This window comes from Mustela putorius, unplaced genomic scaffold (assembly GCF_011764305.1).
Source record: "Mustela putorius furo isolate JIRA1106 unplaced genomic scaffold, ASM1176430v1.1 tig00001566_pilon_pilon_pilon, whole genome shotgun sequence".
Lineage (NCBI taxonomy): Eukaryota > Metazoa > Chordata > Mammalia > Carnivora > Mustelidae > Mustela > Mustela putorius.
Window position 1 is genome coordinate 396,086 of NW_025421798.1, and position 19,139 is coordinate 415,224.

General features: G+C 40.2%; 1 protein-coding gene across 1 annotated transcript; it reads right to left on the reverse strand.

Annotated features, from left to right (window-relative positions):
* Window positions 1–18,008: 18,008 nt before the first annotated feature.
* Window positions 18,009–18,787, reverse strand: LOC101670646 (39S ribosomal protein L13, mitochondrial-like). Its single transcript, XM_045087824.1, has one exon. It carries the CDS (start codon window positions 18,785–18,787, stop codon window positions 18,290–18,292), a length of 498 nt encoding a protein of 165 aa, XP_044943759.1. The 3' UTR covers window positions 18,009–18,289.
* Window positions 18,788–19,139: the final 352 nt, after the last annotated feature.

Genomic DNA, 19,139 nt, shown 5'->3' on the forward strand with positions numbered 1-19,139 from the left:
GTCTAGTTTTTAAGCCAGACCCAGTCCAGTTCAACCTAGTAACCAACAACAGCTCCGAAAGTGCAATCTGGGGATTAGGGAAAGGATTAAGGTTTTTTAATCAAAATAGGGAACTGTGGAAAGCCACTTAATATTGGGAGCTCAACACTAAGAAAGGGGGTCTCAGAACTGAAAGAAACTTACCAATGGCCCTCGGAAACAGGGAGAATCACAGAGAACTTAAGGGTTCACAGGCACCGCACCTGTTTCTCATTGTCCCCAAATGCTGTCAGAAGTTCTCTTTGGATCCTGATTCTGCCACCATTTCTGTTAAATAAAAGTTCAACCAGGTACATTTTAAAGATCTAATTGGCCTTATTAATCCATTCATGAATTAGGCACCATCCCATCTAGCAAGTAGAGAGGAGCTCCAGAGGGCTACAGAAAGGTGAAAGTTTTTAAAAGCAGGACAAGGAGGTCGTAAAGAAAAAAAGGGATTATTTGGGGTGAGGTGACATACTTTGTGGGAAAAGGGGTCTTATTAAGTGGATTACCTCATTTTCCTTTTGAAGTTAGAGAGGGCCCATGGGACAGATTATCTTATTGGTGCTGACTAGAAAATTCCTGACTGGCTGGTTAAGACTACATGTCTGAGGGGAGGTTGAAACTACAATTAGGTTAGGGATTAAGCCCCAGTTGGGTGACTTGGCCTAGCATAAATGACTCCATTTTGGTCCTGTGGTTTCCTTTTTTCAACAGTGGGAATGTCCATATTTGACATGGAAGAGGGGCCATCACTTGAGTATGTCTGTGTTTCTGGGAGAATGTGTGTGAGTGTGTGTGTGTGTGTGTGTGTGTGTAACTGTGTGTAACTGTGTGAACACATGACTGCATGAGATTGTCTCTGAGTTTGGAAATAGCTTTCTTATGGCCAAAAATTGTCTGTGTGTATCCCTGGGTCTCTCTGGGTTTCTGTGTGACTCTTGCATAGTAGTCAGGCCTATAGGTTCTGAAATTAGACAAACTGGCCTGGGTGCAAATTCTGGCACTTACTGGCTAGGTGACCTTGAACAAAGTACCAAACCTCCCTCTTTCTCAGTTTCCTTATCTGCAAAACACAAATCCTAATCATTTATATTTGGTGGAGCATAAAATAAAGCAATACTTAGCTGGGGCTCAGCACAGCACCTGGCCCATAGGAAGCACTGGCTAAACATCAGCTCATTCAGGGAGCCTGTGTGGCTCAGTCGGTTGAGTTTCTGCCTTTGGCTCAGGTCATGATCCCAGGATCTCTGCTCAGCAGGGAATCTGCTTCTCCCTCTACCTCTCCCTCTCCGTGTTCTCTCTCTCTCTCCCCCAGATGAATAAAATATATATTTTATATAAATAATATATATAAGTATAAATATATAAAATATATTTTACATTAAATATATATTTATATATATAAATAAATTTTATATAAATAAATATTTTTTAAATGGGGCTGTATCTTCAAGAGTGCATAGCTGTGGTTCTGCCAGCATTTTAGAGATCATGCCTCTAGGTATGACTCTTGTGGGTTTCATCAGTTTACAAAAAATTAATTAGGCACCTCCTAGATACCTGGCACTGCACAAGACACTGCATATGCAGTTATGAAAAAAACAAACTGGCCAAAAGCCCCTACCTTCGGTCAAATGCCAATTCCAGGATTTGACCACACTGACCATTTTAACACTACAGACATACTTGCCAATGTACAGAATTGCATGGGCATAAATATATTGCAGGAAAGGAACAAAGACTATTTAAATCAGTGGGTGATTAGTTACACATGTTGTAATCCACCTTCATTATGCCATTTGAGCTTCTTCTTTTTTAAAAAAGATTTTTTATTTATTTGACAGACAGAGATCACAAGTAGGCAGAGAGAGAGGAAGGGAAGCAGGCTTCCCGCTGAGCAGAGAGCCCAATGTGGGGCTCGATCCCAGGACCCCAGGATCATGACCTGAGCTGAAGGCAGAGGCTTTAACCCACTGAGCCACCCAGGTGCCCCCGTTTAAACTTCTTCTATTCCTTGACTCTCTACGCTGTTCCAGAGATCTATTTGTCTATCTTGATTCCAATATCATGCTGTTTTGATTACTATAGTTTTCTGATAAGCCTTGAAATCAGGTAGTGTTAGGCCCTCCAACTTTGTTCTCCTCTTATAAGATTATTTTGGCTTTTCTAGATACTTAACATTCCATATGAATTTTATAATAAGCTTGTCAATTTTTACCCTCCCCACTCCAGAAGAAAAAACCTTCCAGGTATTTTTATTAGGATTTCATTGCATCTATAGATGTATTTGATGAGAGCTGACATCGCAGCAATATTGAGTATTTCAATCCATTAACATGATATATCTGTCCATTTATGATGGTCTTCTTTAATTTCTCTCTGTGATATTTAGTCTTTTCAGTGTAAAGCTCTTGCAAATCTTTTGCTAAATCCACCCCCCAATATTTCACTTTTTCATGGTATTGTGTTTTTTACTTCAATTTTTGACCATTCACAGTATATAGAAATACAATTGATTTTTTTTCTATTAAAGATGTGTCCTATGATCTAGCTAAATTTATTTATTAGTTCTAGTATGGGTTTGGTTTGTTTTTGTAGATTTCATAGGATTTTCTACATAGGTACTCATGTTGTGTGCAAATAAAAACAGGTTTTTAAAAAAGATTTATTTACTTGAGACAGAAGGAAGCAGAGAGGGGCAGAGAGAATCTTAAGCCCCTGATGAGTGCAGAGCCCAAGTCGAGGCTTAATCTCACGACCCTGAGACCATGACCTGAACTGAAATCAAGAGTGGGACACCCAACAAACTGAGCCACACAGGCACCTTTGTCTTTTACCTTTAAGGATTAAATTAGATGGGGTCCCTGGGTGGATCATTTGGTTAATCGTCTGCCTTCAGCTCAGGTCATGATCCCAGGGTCCTGTGATCAAGCCCCTCGGCTCCCTGCTCCTTGGGGAGTCTGCTTCTCCCTCCCACTCGGTCACTCTTTTGCTCTCTCTCAAATAAATAAAATCTTCAAAAAAAGAATTCATGTTAAAAAAAAAAAAGAATGAAATTAGATGTAGTTTTTATGTAGATGCTTTTTATCAGGTTGAAGAAGCCCCCAAATTCCTAATTTTCAAAGAAATTATATTTTGTTTTTTCTTTTTTAAAATCACAAATGGATGTTGGGTCTTGTCAAATGTTTTACTAGTGTTGATTGAGTGATCATATGGTTTTTCTTTATTAGTCCATTAATATGATGAATTACATTGATTGGTTTTCAAGTGTTAAACCAACACTTGTATTCTTAGAATTAAACCCTACATGGTCATGATGTATTATCCTTTTTATATATTGAGATGGATTTGATTTGCTCATATTCTGTTTAAAACTTACATATCTATGTTTATGAGGGATCTGATCTGTAGTTTTCTTTTCTCATATCTTTGTGTTTTTACAAAGACTTTATTTTTACAGTAGTTGTAGATTCAAATAAAATTGAGCAGAAGGTACAGATACTTCCCCTATGCCCCCTGCCCCTACACATACATACACTCCCCCATTATCAAAATCTTGCACCAGAGTGGTACATTTGTTACAACTGATGAACCTACATTAACACATCATAATCACCCAAATCCCATAGTTTACTTTAGAGTTTACTTGTGGTGCTGTATATTCTATAGGTTTGAACAAATGTTTAAGGACATTTATCCATTACATAAATCATAAAGAGTAGTTTTCGTACCCTAAACATCCTCTGTGCTCTGCCTCTTCATCCCTTCCTGCCTTCCCCCAACCCCTGGCAACCATTGATCTTTTTACTGTCTCCATAGTTTTGCCTTTTCTGGAATGTCATATAGTTGGAACCATATAATATATAGCCTTTTCAAATCAGGTTCACTTAAGGTTATTCCATACCTTTTCATGAATTGATAACTCCTTTCTACTTAGCACTGAATTATATTCCATTGTCTGGATACACCATGGTTTATTTATCCATTCACCTACTGAAGGGCATCTTGGTTGCTTTCAAGTTTTGGCAATTACAAATAAAGTTGCTATAAATACCCATGTGCAGATTTTTGTGTGGACATAATTCTTTTGGGTAAATTCCAAGGAGCATGATTGATGGATGGTATGGTAAGAAATGTGTTTAGTTTTATAAGGAACTGTCAAACTGTCTTCCAAAGTGGCTGTACCACTTTGCATTCCCACCAGCAATGCATAAGAGTTCCTTTTGCTCCAGAGCCTAATCAACATTTAGTGGTGTCAGCAGTCTGAATTTTGGCGATTCTGATAGGTATGTAGTAGTATTGTTTACATTTGCATTTCTCTAATGACACAGCATGTGGAGCATCTTTTCATATGCTTATTTTCCACCTGTATATCTGTCCATTGAGACTTTTGGCCCGTTTTTATATTGGGTGTTAATTTTCTTACTATTGAGTTTTAAGAATTCTTTATATATTTTGGATAACAGTCCCCAATCAAATATGCCATTTTCAAATATTTTCTCTCAGTTTGTGGTGGGTCTTTTTATTCTCCTGACAGTGTCTTTCACAGAGCAGAATTTTTTAAATTTTAACAAAGTCCAGCTAATCAATTCTTTCTTTCACCGATCATGCCTTTGGTGTTGTATTTAAAAAGTCATTGCCAATTCCAAGATCACCTTGATTTTCTCCTTTGGTATCTTCTAGTTTTATAGTTTTGCATTTTACATTTGGGACTGTGACCCTTTCTGAATTAATTTTTGTGAAGGTCATAAAGTTGTTGTCTAGATTCATTTTTTTTTGGCATGTGGGTCTCCAGTTGTTTCAGCACCATTTGTGTGTGTGTGTGTGTGTGTGTGTGAGAGAGAGAGAGAGAGAGAGAGATACAAACACTTACATGAGATCTACCCTGTTAACTTTTTAAATATACAATGCGTTATTGTTGACTATATAGGTACAGTATTGTACAGCAACTCTCTAGAGTTTATTCATCTTATTTGACTGAGGCTTTATGCCCATTGATTTGTAACTCCCCATTACCCTCTTACTCCAGCCCCTGACAACCACCATCGTATTCTTTGATTCTATGAATTTGACTATTTTGGATACTTCATATGGGTGGAATCATGCAATATTTGTCTTTCTGTGACTGGATTATTTCACTGAGCATTTTGTCATCAAGTTTTATCCTCATTGTCTCATACTGCAGAATTTCCTTCTTTTTAAAGGTTGAATAGTAGTCCAAAATATGTGTATACCACATTTTCTTTATCTGTTCATTAATTAATGGATGTTTAGGTCATTTCCATATCTCCGCAATTGTGAATATTGCTACAATGAACATAGGAGTGCTTTTGAGATCTGATTTGAAATCCTGACTTCAATTATTTTATATATATAACCAAAAGTAGAATTTCTGGATCATATGATAATTCTATTTTTAGAATTTTTTGAGGAACCCCAAGAATGTTTTCTGTAGTGGACGCACCATTTTGCGTTCCCACCACAGGTGTGCAAGTGTTCTAATTTCTCCATATCCTCACCAACACTTTTGTTTGTTTGTTTTTTAAGTTATCTCTACACCCAATGTGGGCTTGAACCTATGACCCTGAAGCCAAGAGTTACATGCTCCCCCAACTGAGTCAGACATGTTTTTTTTTTTTTAAGATTTTATTTATTTATTTGATAGAGAGAAATCACAAGTAGATGGAGAGGCAGACAGAGATAGAGAGGGGAAGCAGGCTCCCTGCTGAGCAGAGAGCCCGATGCGGGACTCGACCCCAGGACCCTGAGATCATGACCTGAGCCGAAGGCAGCGGCTTAACCCACAGAGCCACCCAGGTGCCCGAGTCAGACATGTTTTTCCCCACCTTTTCTTTTTTTTTAATAGTAGCTATCCTGACAGGTGGCAGCACTTGTTGAAAAGATTATCTTTGTCCCATTGTATTACATTTGCTCCTTTGTCAAAGATCAGTTGACTTGGGGTGTCTGGGTGGCTCAGTCATGTAAGTGTCCAACTCTTGACTTTAGCTCAGGTCATGTTCTCAAGATTGTGGGATCAACCCTCATGTTGGGCTACATGCTGGAAATGGAGCCTACTTATGATTCTCTCTCTCTCTCTCTGCCCCTCCTGCTAAAAAAAAAAAAATCAGTTAGCTATATTTATGTGGGTATATTTCTGAGTTCTCTCTTCTGTTCCATTGATCAAGGTCTATTCTTTTGGCAATACCACACTGTATTAAATACTGTAGTTTTATAGTAAGTCTTGAAATTGGGTTATATCAGCCTTCCTATTCTGTTCTCCTTCAATATTGTGTTGGCTGCTCTGGGTCTTTTGCCTCTCCATTATACATTTTACTATCAGTTTGTTGATATCCATGAAATAACTTGCTGAGATTTCTGTCTGGTTTAGATATCAGGATCAGAGTAATGCTGAACTCATGGAATATGTTGGGAAGTGTTTCCTCCTTGTGGTAGGTAGAATTCTAAGATGGTCCCCAAGATTCTCAGCCCTGGTATACACATACCTTCTCCTACTTACTTAATTAAACATGAATCCAGTTACTATTGTGAAGGGATTTTGAAGATGTAACTGTCCAAAATCCAAAGCACTAGAAGCATCTGCCACACTGTTTGTGGCTCAAAGACCGGCGGGGGGGGGCACATGGCAAAAGACAGGGTGACCTCTAGGAGACAAGGGTAGCCTTAGTTGATTGCCCACAAGAAAGTGGGATCCTCTGTCCCACAACTGCAAAGAACTCAATTTTGCCAACAAGAATGAGCTTGGAAACATTTTTCCCCAGATAAGTTCCTCCAGATAAGAACTTAGCATGGGGGCGCCTGGGTGGCTCAGTGGGTTAAGCCGCTGCCTTCAGCTCAGGTCATGATCTCAGGATCCTGGGATCGAGCCCCGCATTGGGCTCTCTGCTCAGCAGGGAGCCTGCTTCCTCCTCTCTCTCTGCCTGCCTCTCTGCCTACTTGTGATCTCTGTCAAATAAATAAATAAAATCTTAAAAAAAAAAAAAGAACTTAGCATGGCAAGCATCTTGATTACAGCTTTGTTACACCTTGAGCAGAGAGTCCAGTCATGTCATGCTGGACTTCTGACATACAGAAACTGAAATAATAAATAAATATTGATTGAAGCCATTAAGTTTATAGTAGTTTTGTACGTAACAATAGAAAATTAATACATTCCACTTCTATCTTCTGGAAAGTTTGTGTACAATCACTATTATTTCTTCCCTGTTTGGTCAAATGGAATGCCCAGTGAAGCTATCTTGAATTTTCTTTATGGAAATGTTTTTAACTATGAAATAAATTTATTTAAAGATATATAGTTATTCAGGTTGTATTTCTTTTGGAGTGAGTTTGATAGCTTGTATCTTTTAAGGAATGTGTCGATCTTATCTAAATTGCCAAATTTGTGGGCATAAAACTCTTTATAACATCCCTTTATTATTATGTCAATTTCTGTAGGATTTATAGCATTGTCCCATATATTATTCCTGATATTAGTCATCTGGGTCTTCTCTCTCTTTTCCCTCCTTATTCTGGCTAGAGGTTTATCAGTTTTATTAATCCTCCCAAAGAGCCAGCTATTGGTTTCTTTGATTTTCTCTATTGTTTTTGTTTTCTACTTCAGTGATTCCTGCTCTTATCTTTGTTATTTCCTTTCTTCTACTTATTTTGAGTTTACTTTCCTCTTTTTATCATAATTTCTTAAGCTGAGGTCATTGGTTTTTTTTTTTAAAGATTTTATTTATTCATTTGACAGAGATCACAAGTAGGCAGAGAGGCAGGCAGAGAGAGAGAGGAGGAAGCAGGCTCCCCGCCGAGCAGAGAGCCCGACGCGGGACTCGATCCCAGGACCCTGAGATCACGACCCGAGCCGAAGGCAGCGGCTTAACCCACTGAGCCACCCAGGCGCCCCTGAGGTCATTGGTTTGAGACCCATTCTTTTTTAATATAAGCATTTAACACTGTAAATTTCTTAAGCACTGATTTTGCTGCATTCCATAAATTTTGATAAATTATTGCTTTCATTTCAATTCCATTCAAAATACTTTCTAATTTTTATTATGATTTATTCTTTGGTCCCTGGTGTGCTGGTTGTCAATTTATTGCTTCTCAACTTCAAATTCACCCTTTCTGCCTGCTCTGTGATAGTGGAGCATATTTTAACTTTTTTTCCTTTGCCATCTGGCACTGAAGATTTTTCAGTAGAGGGGGCTGGAGAGATATTGCAAGAGGAAAAGAGGCTTCCTTCCTGATTCCTGTGTGTTTGCTTGGCAGGCTCCTTCTGCATGGCTTTTTCTGGTATCAGACTCCTGCAGTGCTCACAACTTTTCCAGGGCCTGGTTCTTGCAGTGCATGGCAGCCAATAGCACCCGGTGATTAGTAGCTTTTCCCTCCCCCTAGCACTCACTTCAGGCACTTTGGTGGCAAGCTGAGTGCTTCTGGATCCTGCAGCCTTCCCAGGGCCTGGCTCCTTCAGAGCATAGAGCAATAGTGCTCAGTGAATCCCACAGCAGGCAGATTTCTGGCAAGTTCCAAAGAAAAGCTTTCCAGAAAGTTCCACTAGTGTAGCACCACAGTGATTTCTCTGCTATTCAATGAGCTACGGTCATGCTTCTCCAACAAAATCTGCATGTCAGCCCCAGAGCATTGTATCTCAGCCTGGAGATAGTGACTACTTCTTATATCTGTTATTTCTATGTTCTTTGGATTTCTCTTTACATCTTCCTAGCCAACCTTTCATTATTCCAATCCCCTCTCATACGTAATACCTTATATTAACCTTCTCTGTTCAAATTACTGTGTCATGGGGCGCCTGGGTGGCTCAGTGGGTTGAGCCGCTGCCTTCGGCTCAGGTCATGATCTCAGGGTCCTGGGATCGAGTCCCGCATCGGGCTCTCTGCTCAGCAGGGAGCCTGCTGCCTCCTCTCTCTCTGCCTGCCTCTCTGCCTACTTGTGATCTCTCTCTGTCAAATAAATAAATAAAATCTTTAAAAAAAAAATTACTGTGTCATTCCTCTCTCCAGATAGGACTCAGGCTGATACAGAATTGTCACCAAGAGTGATCCCAGGAGGGGCGCCTCGGTGGCTCAGTGGGTTAAAGCCTCTGCCTTAGGCTCAGGTCATGATCTCAGGGTCCTGGGATGGAGCCCCACATGGGGCTCTCTGCTCAGCAGGGAGCCTGCTTCCCTTCCTCTCTTTCTGCCTGCATCTCTGCCTACTTGTGATCTCTGTCAAATAAATAAATAAAATCTTAAAAAAAAAAAAAAAAAGAGTGGTCCTAGAAAATAGACCTGAAGAAATGAGACCTTTGGTTTGATTTGTTCACACCTCTGTGCTTGAGCACAGTCTTTGCCAATGAGAAATGGATGCTTATAATCAATGGCATATGGTGGCATCACAATTAATCAACCTATGGTTAACTGTGTTGAAATACCAACTGAAGCATGTCCTTGGAAGCTTAAAAGGCTGTTGCACTTGACCATTATGGCAATAATCATGGCTATGAAGACTGTGATGTGAGATGGATTATTTTGAGCGTACTGAGCACTTACAAAGAGAAAATGACAAGCTTATGTCCATTAATTTCTCAGCTCAAGCCACAGTCTAAGAACAAGAGAGCTTTCATGATGCGTAAAAGATGTTCTTATTTAATGTAGCTACAGGGATAATGTTGCTGAAAATCAAGTACAATACTTAATCGTATGGGTTGTTGAATTGTAATGACAGTCTTTGAATTGAATTCACAGTCTTGACAAGTTTCTCATGTGAAAGTTGGTAAAGGTCTGGTAAAGAATGGGATCCTCAAACTTGAAATGGTAACATCAGTTTGGCTCCAGATGAAATTGACAGTCTTAAACTACAAAGTCACTCTGAGCCTCCCTTACTAATGGAAATACCTTGCCCTTCAGTGTCTGAGTTTAGCCTTTCTCTCCTTGAAAACACTGTAATAAACTCACCTGGCCCAAATGCCTTGAAAGCAGATGATTATTCTCCTCAAGACCAAACATAACCACCCCCTACTGTTGATAGAACTGTAACTTCACTTAAATCTCAGAATGTTCCAGGGGAATAAGTACACACTATGACCAAGGAAGAAACAGCTTATATACCAAAAGAATTGTAAGACTTTGCTAATATATATTGGCAGAAACCTGGGAAATCTGTGCAGAAGCAGATTCTAAGGGTGTTAGATGAAGGAAGGCAAAATTCATTGATATAGGTACACTTACCAGAAATTTTGGATTTAATGTGTCAGTACGTATAGCTGAATGTGGCTCTAAGAGCTTTCCTTGTTGACTGAAACTGGAACTTATTTATGGCCCACATTAATGAAGCTGAGATGCCAGAGGTGCCCTGGCACGATATGGAAGAGGGAATACAAAAGCTTAGGATGATAGGAATGCTGGACAGAATTTATAATGTATGACCTGTACACAATCCCCAACCATGTTCCATTAAAAGGCTCAGAAGACACCTCCTTCACATTAAGACATTAAGAAATCCATTAATGAGAGGAGCACCTGCACCTTGGAACCTCTGTGGTTGTTTCCCTTTGCAGGCCAGGTATGACCTCAGGAGAAGAATGACACTGATGGCAATCCAGAGATCATCAGGCCTGCTTCTCTGATGATAGAGCCAGAGTAAAAGAACCCTGGGGACACTGCTTGGGGGCCAGCTACCCAAAAGCCTAAGGGGCCCAATCCATGACCAGCAAAACTGTGGTGTAATCCTGCCACCATGTGCCTCTCTCCAGTGTGTCTGGAGACACACTGACTCCAGTCGTGAGACATCCATCCCAGCGGACCTGCAGGGTAGAATGTCCAGCCAAAGAGCCTTACGGTCTAATGGAATTTGCCCCCTTGGGTTTGGACTTGCCTGGACCCTATCACTTTTTCCTTCTCTCCAATTTCTCCCTTTTGGAATGGGAATGTCTGCCCTATGCCTGTGCTGACATTATATTTGAAAGTACATGACTTGGGTTCACAGCTGGAGAGCAATTTGCCTCAGGATGAACCATATATTGAGTCTCACTCATAGCTTATTTTTTAAATTATGTTCAGGTAGCCAGTGTATAGTACATGATTAGCTTTTGATGTAGTGTTCAATGATTCATTAGTTGTGTATAACATCCAGTGCTTATCACAACACGCACCCTCCTCAATACCCATCACCCGGGCACTCCATCCTTTCCCCTCGAAATCCTCAGTTTTTTCCCCAGAGTCCACAGTCTCTCGTGGTTGACATCTGATTTAGATAATACTTAGATAAGTTTTTAGATTTTAGGGGTGCCTGTGTGGCTCAGTCATTAAGTGTCTGCCTTAAGCTCAGGTCATGGTCCAAGGGTCCTGGGATCAAGCCCTGCATTGGGCTCCCTGCTCAGTGGGAAGCCTGCTTTCCCTCTCCTAGTCCCCCTGATTGTGTTCCCTCTCTCACTGTGTCTCTCTCTGACAAATAGATAAGTAAAATCTTTTTAAAAAAAGATTTCAGATTTTAGATTTTAGAGATGATGCTGGAACAAATCAAGACTTTGGGGATTGTTGGGCTGGAATGAGTATATTTTGCATGTGAGAAGGACCTGAGTTTTGGGGGGTCAGGGCTAGATGCTATATCCTGAATGTGTCCCCCCAATTCATATGTTGAAATATAACCCCCAGTGTGATGGTATTTGGAGGTGGGGCCTTTGGGAGGTGATTAGGTCACAAGGATGGAGCCCTCAAGAATGGAATCGGTGCCTTTATGATAAAGGCTCTGCCCCTTCCACCATGTGAGGACACAGTAAGAAGACAGCCATCTATGAGCGAGGAAGCAGGTCTCAACAGACACCAAATCTGCAAGTGCCTTGATCTTGGACTTCCCAGCCTCTGGAACTGAGAGAAGTAAATATTTGTTTCTTATAAACCACTCAGTCTATTATACTCTGTTAGGGCTGCCTGAACACACTAAGAGAGGCTCCCTGTTTTCTTTTCTTTTCTTTTTTCTTTTTTCTTTTTCTTTTTCTTTCTTTCTTTCTTTTTTTTTTTTTTGCTAAATACTATTCAAATTTTATTTACAGATATAAGTTTGCAGCAATACATCTATTGTGTGAAACACTGTCCCTCTACGAGCATTTACAGAAAAGAGTTAAGACATGGGGCTGTTCTGGAGTATCTTCTACCAGGAAACATACTGTTCATCAAACAATGGTTGAACACATTTTTTTATTGTGTTATCTTAGTCACCATACAGTACATCATTAGTTTTTGATGTAGTGTTCCATTATTCATTGTTTGTGTATAACACCCAGTGCTCCATGCAATCTGTGCCCTCCTTAACACCCATCAACAGAAGACAAAAGAAGATGGAAAAAACATTCCATGTTCATGGATCAGAAGAATAAACATCATTAAAATGTCTATGCTGCCCAGAGCAATCTATACTTTTAATGCCATCCTGATCAAAATACCATCAACATTTTTTAAAGTGCTGGAATAAACAATCCTAAAATTTGTATGGAACCAGAAAAGACCCCGAATCACCAAGGAAATGTTGAAAAAGAAAAACAAATCTGGGGGCATCACATTGCCTGATTTCAAGCTATATTACAAAGCTGTGATCTCCAAGACAGCATGGTACTGGCACAAAACCACACACATAGACCAATGGAACAGAATAAAGAGCCCAGATATGGACTCTCAACTCTATGGTCGACTAATCTTCAACAAAGCAGAAGAGAATATCCAATGGAAGAAAGACAGTCTCTTCAATAAATGGTGCTGGGAAAATTGGACAACTATATACAGAAGAATGAAACTGGACCATTCTCTTACACCATACACAAAGATAAACTCTAACTGGATGAAAGACCTCAATGTGAAGCAGGAATCCATCAAAATCCTAGAGGAGGGGCGCCTGGGTGGCTCAGTGGGTTAAGGCCTCTGCCTTCGGCTCGGGTCATGATCCCAGGGTCCTGGGATCGAGCCCCGCATCGGGCTCTCTGCTCGGCAGGGAGCCTGCTTCCTCCTCTCTCTCTCTCTCTCTGCCTGCCTCTCTGCCTACTTGTGATCTCTGTCTGTCAAATAAATAAATAAAATCTTAAAAAAAAAAATCCTAGAGGAGACCATAGGCAGTAACCTCTTCAACATCAACCACAGCAACTTCTTTCAAGACATGTCTCCAAAGGCAAGGGAAACAAAAGGCTCCCTGTTTTCAATGGGGATGACGGATTCCCAGAGAAGCTGAGGCCAAGTGGCAACACTTAACTGCAAAAGACAAGATGGGGACATCTACCATAAAGGGTAGTAATCACGATATCCCTAGGGATGAAATAAATGAATAGTCTTCTGCAATATTGCTAATCTATATGATAAGAAAAGTTCTAGATCTAGTAACCAGAAATCTGACTCAAGTCATCATAGTGGAGAGTCAGCCTCTTGCTTTTTCTAGTCTGAGATCAATTTGTAGACCTACAGACCTTTGATTAAAGGGGAAACCAGGTTCCCTTGAGGAAGGAGCATGCATCATTGCTGCAAAAACATATTGCAAATCTTCCTCCAAGCCTTCCCCAAAGGGACCTGTGGCCCTTTTAATAGATTGAGTGCTCGTTGAGGAAAAGGAAATACCGAGACTTTATGAGGATTCCTAGGTACTGGCTCTGAATTAACATTAACTCCTGGGGACCCAAAATGCCACTGTGACCCAACAGTCAAAGTGGGGGCTCTACTTTTGCTTTACAAAGTGGTGGCCAAATTATAGAATTTTACCTCAGATCTTATTCCCATTGAGCCCAGTTGGACTAGTAACCCACCTTGTGGTTATTTCCCCAGTTCCTAAGTTTATTATTGGAATAAATATACTTAGAAACTGGCACAATCCCCACATCATTTACTGATAATAATGAAGGGCATTATGTTAAGAAGGGGGCTAAGTGAAAGTGAACTTCTTCTATCTTCAAAGTTAGTAACCAATGATAATACATCCCCAGGAGAATGCAGAGATTAATGTCATCATAAAAGACAAAAAAAAAAAAAGAGTGATATTTACCATATTTCCCTTTAACTTGCCAGTATGGCCTATGCAGAAGTCAGCTGAATCTTGGATAATGACTGCAGACTATCATGAATTCAATCAGGTGGTGATTCTAGTTGTAGATGCTGTTCCAGATACAGTATATTTACTGGAACAATTCGCTTAATTCCTGGAACTTGGTATGCAGGTATTGGCCTGGCCAATGGCTTTTTTTCTAAAAAATAAACTTCAAGGACTACCAGATGCCATTTGCTTTAACTGCCAAGAACACCAATACAATTTGGGGGCACCTAGCTGGCTCAGTTGGTAGAGAATTTAACTCTTGATCTCAAGGTTGTGAGTTTAAACCCCATGTTGGGAGTAGAGGTTACTTAAAGAAAAAAAAGATCAACAGAATAACTTGAAAGTGTTGCTTCAGGTATACACCAAATCTCCTGGTCTCTGCCATGTATAGTCTGCAGAGATCCTGATCATCTTGACACTCAATAAAACATCACACTGGGCTTCAATATTGATGAAAGGCTGATTAGATCTGGTGAAAAGGAAGTATCAAGTATCTTTGATGCGTTGGTAAGAATGACCCCAACAGAGCTCCATCCCACCTTCTACTACATGAGGTTACAGTGAGAAGAAAGCTGTCGGTGGGGAAGGAGGTCCTTACCACTCATCAGAAATGCCAGTGCTGTGATCTTGGACTTCCAGGCTTCAGAAGTGTGAGGAATATATGTTGTATAGAAATCATGCAGTCTGTGATGTTTTGTTATAGTAGCCCAAACAGACTTAGACACCTTGGTAGGCTTCTTTGGATTTTGGAAGCAACATTTGAGTGTGCGACTTTGAACCCACAAGGTTTCCAGTTTCCAATAGGACCAGAACTAGCCAAAGCTAGGCATATTCAGACTTCAGTACAAGCTACTCTTTAACTGGGACCTTATGATCCAGCAGATCCACTGGCACTTGACAAATAAGAATGCTGTATAAAGGTTCTGGCAAGCACCAATGAGAGAATCAGTGTAAGCCGCTAGGATTTTAGAGCAAGTCTGTACCCTCTTTTGCAGATAACTATTCTCCTTTTGAGAAACAGCTTCTGGCATACTACTAGACCTTGGCATAGAACAAACACCTAACCGGTAATTAGATATCAGGTGGCCATATATTTTGAGATTCCCACTTGGGTGTTTTGTCTGACCCACATAGTCATATGGTTAGACATGCATAGCAGCAATTTATTATCGCATAACAACAACAACAACAACAACAACTTAAGCAAGTCCGGAAGGTCCAAGAAAATTGTATGAGCAAGTGGCTCAGACTCTTTTGACACCTGAAATCCTGTAATACTGCCTCCTCTCCTTCAGTCCATGTCTATGGTATCACGGGACATTTCTTATGATGAGTTGATGAGTTGACTGAAAAAGACAAGACTCAAGCCTGGTTTATATATGGGCCTGCATGATATGTTGATAACATTTGAAAGTGGAGATGTGCATTACAGCTCTACTCAGAGGTGACTGTGAATGTTAGTGGTGAAGGAAAATCCTCTCTAGTGAGCCAAACACAAAGCAGTATATTTCATTGTCTACTGCGTCTGGAGCAAGAAAGAGCCAGAAGTATGGATCTACACTGATGCATGTGATCAGGGAGTTGGAAAGGATAGTACTGTAATATTAGTGACCAAGAAGTCGAGGAATGAGAGAGGTGGATGAACATCTGAATGGACACAGTGAGGATATGTGTATCCCATGTGAATACCCACCAAAAGGCATTTACTGCAGAGGAGATTTGCTCTGTGCACATCAGTCAACTTCTTTTACCAGCCACTCCAGTGTTTGGTAAAAGAAACAATGGGCCTGTGTACTAGTCTTCTCAGGCTATAATAACAAAACATCATAGACTGGGTAGCTTAAACAACAGAAATTTATTTCTCACACTTCTGGAGGCTGGAGAAGTTCCAAAATCTGAGCGTGGGCAGATTTCATTCCTGCTGAGATCTCTCTCCGTGCACACAGCCATCTTCTTGCTGTGTCCTCCTGTAACAGAGAGACAAGGTTCTTTCATGTCTCTTTTTACAAGGACACTAATCCTACATGAGGGTTCCACCCTCATGACTTAATCATCTTCCAAAGGCTCCGTCTCCAAATACCATCACAACTGCAGGTTAGGGTTTCAACATATAAATATTGAGGGACACAATTCAGTCCATAGCAGCCCAGAACAAAATGGTGGAGATGGAAACTATGCCTGGGCTCAACAATATAGACTTCCCTTTAATGAGCATGGTGTAGTTAGTGATGTTTCTGAGTGCCTAACTGCCACCAAACAGAAATGAAAATCGAGTCCCTGATAAGGCATTATTCCTTGTGGGGACCAACCTGATGGCAGGTTGATTATATTGGACTTCTTCCATTATGAAGGAGGACAGAGATTCATCTGCATAGGAATAGACACATTTTCTAGATATGGTTTCCCTTTCCCATTCGTATTGCTTGTGCCAACACCACCATCAGTGAACTCTTTTGCATTGCATTGCATCTGATCCAGAAACTCATTTCACAGCAAAGGAGGTGTGGCCATAGGTTCATGGCTATGGAATTAACTGGTCTTACCACATACCACATCATCTGGAAACAGCTGGCCTAATTGAAAGGTGGAATGCCTTTGAAGACTCAGTTATGATGCTAGTTAAGAAACAACACCCTGAAGAGGTGAGATTCTGTTTTATAGGATAGAGCATATACTTTGAATCAGAGACCATTATATGATAGCACCATATAATATCTCCGATAACCAGTATAAATGGGTCCTGAAATCAAGGAGGAAGAGTAGGAATGGCACCTCTCACTATTACACCAAATAACCCACTCACAGAATTTTTGCTTCCCATCATGGCAATTTTGAGTTCTCCTAGTTGGGAAATCTGTGTTGCTGTGATGGTTAATTTTATTTGTCAACCTGACTGAGGCATGGTATGCCCAGATATTTGATTAAATATTATTCTGGGCGTGCCTGTGAAAGTACTTCTGGATGAGATTAAGATTTGAATTGGTAGACTGAGTAAAGTAGATTGCCTCCCTAGTGTGAGTGGGCTTCATCCAGTCCTTTAAAGGCCTGAACAGAACAAAAAGGCCGAGTAAAAGAGAATTCACTTGCTTTCTTAATGTAATTACTTATTCACAAAGTCATCTTGAAAGTTAGTTCTAACTTTACCAAGCGAGATGTCTTAGTTTTCTATGTATAAAATTGTGCATTATATGTATGTGCAGAATGCTTTTGTACTCTGGGATTTGTTATCTACTGACATAAAGAACTGTTTTGGAGAGACTTGGGAAATCAAGTCTAGGCCCAAGTAGTACTATATCTAGAAACTCTTTGAAAGATTTGATTGTTTCTAATAGACTGTAGGTCTGCATGGTCACTGTTGTCTAAATGTCAAATCTCGGGTTTAATTGCAGAGAGGTAATGAACTATTTGGTGGTCTTTAAAAGCTTGAAACATGATTCCTTATTTATCTCTCCTGTCTCATCCAATAAACACTTATTCTTGCAAAAAAAAAAAAAGAGAGAGAGAGAGAATTCACTCTTCCTCTGCCTGACTGGCTGTCTTTAAACCAGGACATCAGTCTTCTCCTGCTTCAGCCTCAGCCTCAGTCTCAGCCTCAGACTCGAACTACACCATTTGCTCTCCTGGTTCTCAGGCCTTTGGACTGGGACTAGAACTATACCATTCACTCTCTATACTATGTACTGTTACTTTATACTATATACTACACCAGTATACAGTATACTACTGTATACTATATGCTACACCATCTCTGCTGGCTGCAGATCTTGGGACTTCTTACCCTCCGTAATCTCATGAGCCAACTCCTTGTAATAAATCTCTTTATATATAAGAATATCTTATTGGTTCTCTCTGAAGAACACTGACTAATACCTATTTTGGTGCCAGGACTGGAGTTAGATGAACAGAATGTTAAGGATGAGTTTTTTTTTTTTTTTACACAAGTAAGTAGTTTTATTCTTAGCATCCCTTACAGCAATTCAAATTGGACTATATAATAAAATAATTCTATAAAATAATGTATTTTGTTGCAATTTCCTATTAAGGAGTATCACCTCCAGAGCCTTCTCCATAAGCTTTCAGCTCCCATGTCAAGTTCCTTGTCAAAACGCAGCGGCTGTCTCCCTCTGCCTGGAGCTCCGGAGAGACTCCTCAGGAAGAAGCTGCCGTCACCGCATGGCTCTTTCCTGCCATCGTCACTCTTCTAGAGTCGATAATCTTCAGGTGGAGACCACAGTCTTGGGAAAGCCTCTATTTCTTCCTGTGTGTACTCATCTAGACGTTTGGGTACTTTTCGTGGTTGAGGCAACTCTTCTACTAAATTCTTACGAATATCTTCTGGTATGTCCTCATCTGGGAAAAGATGCAATCTCTGCATCAGAGTTCTTCTGTGAAGGTTTTTTGGCAGCATGCCATAAATAGCTAGTTTCACGATTGCTACTGGATCCTTCTGGTGTAGCTGAGCAGCTGTTACTTGTTTAAATCCCCCTGGATAGCCAGTATGTGAGGAGTAAACTTTTTGTTCCCATTTATTTCCAGAAAATGCAATGTGCCTTGTGTTCATTATGACCACATGATCCCCACAGTCACTCAGTTGATGGTATATAGGTTTATGCAAAGGGATGAGTTTTCTAAATTGATTCTGGAGTTTCTGGAGTTGGTTCTCTAATCTGATTAAATTTAAAGATGCTAATGACTCCATTTCCAGTGTAAAGAGAGTACTAATAGAACATGGCCTGATCTGGCAATAGAGATACAGAAAATATATCCATTGGATACTTCTAATCAACTTCTTATAAGAAAGAGCTCAGTGACAGTGTATATGATACATTCAAACATTTTTAGAGAACAAACAAATATAATGGTATTGGCCAGTTGCTCCTAATATTGCTGGACAAAGTAGAGGAAGAAAAGGATGAGCTCAGAGATTTGAATTCCCAGCTCAAGCACCACATAAATGACCTAAGATCTAGGTGTGTCCTGAAGGAGACCCTAATCTTCTGTAGCCAGAGAGCTGAGTTTACTGAAAATCAACTGCAGAGTCTCATGCAATT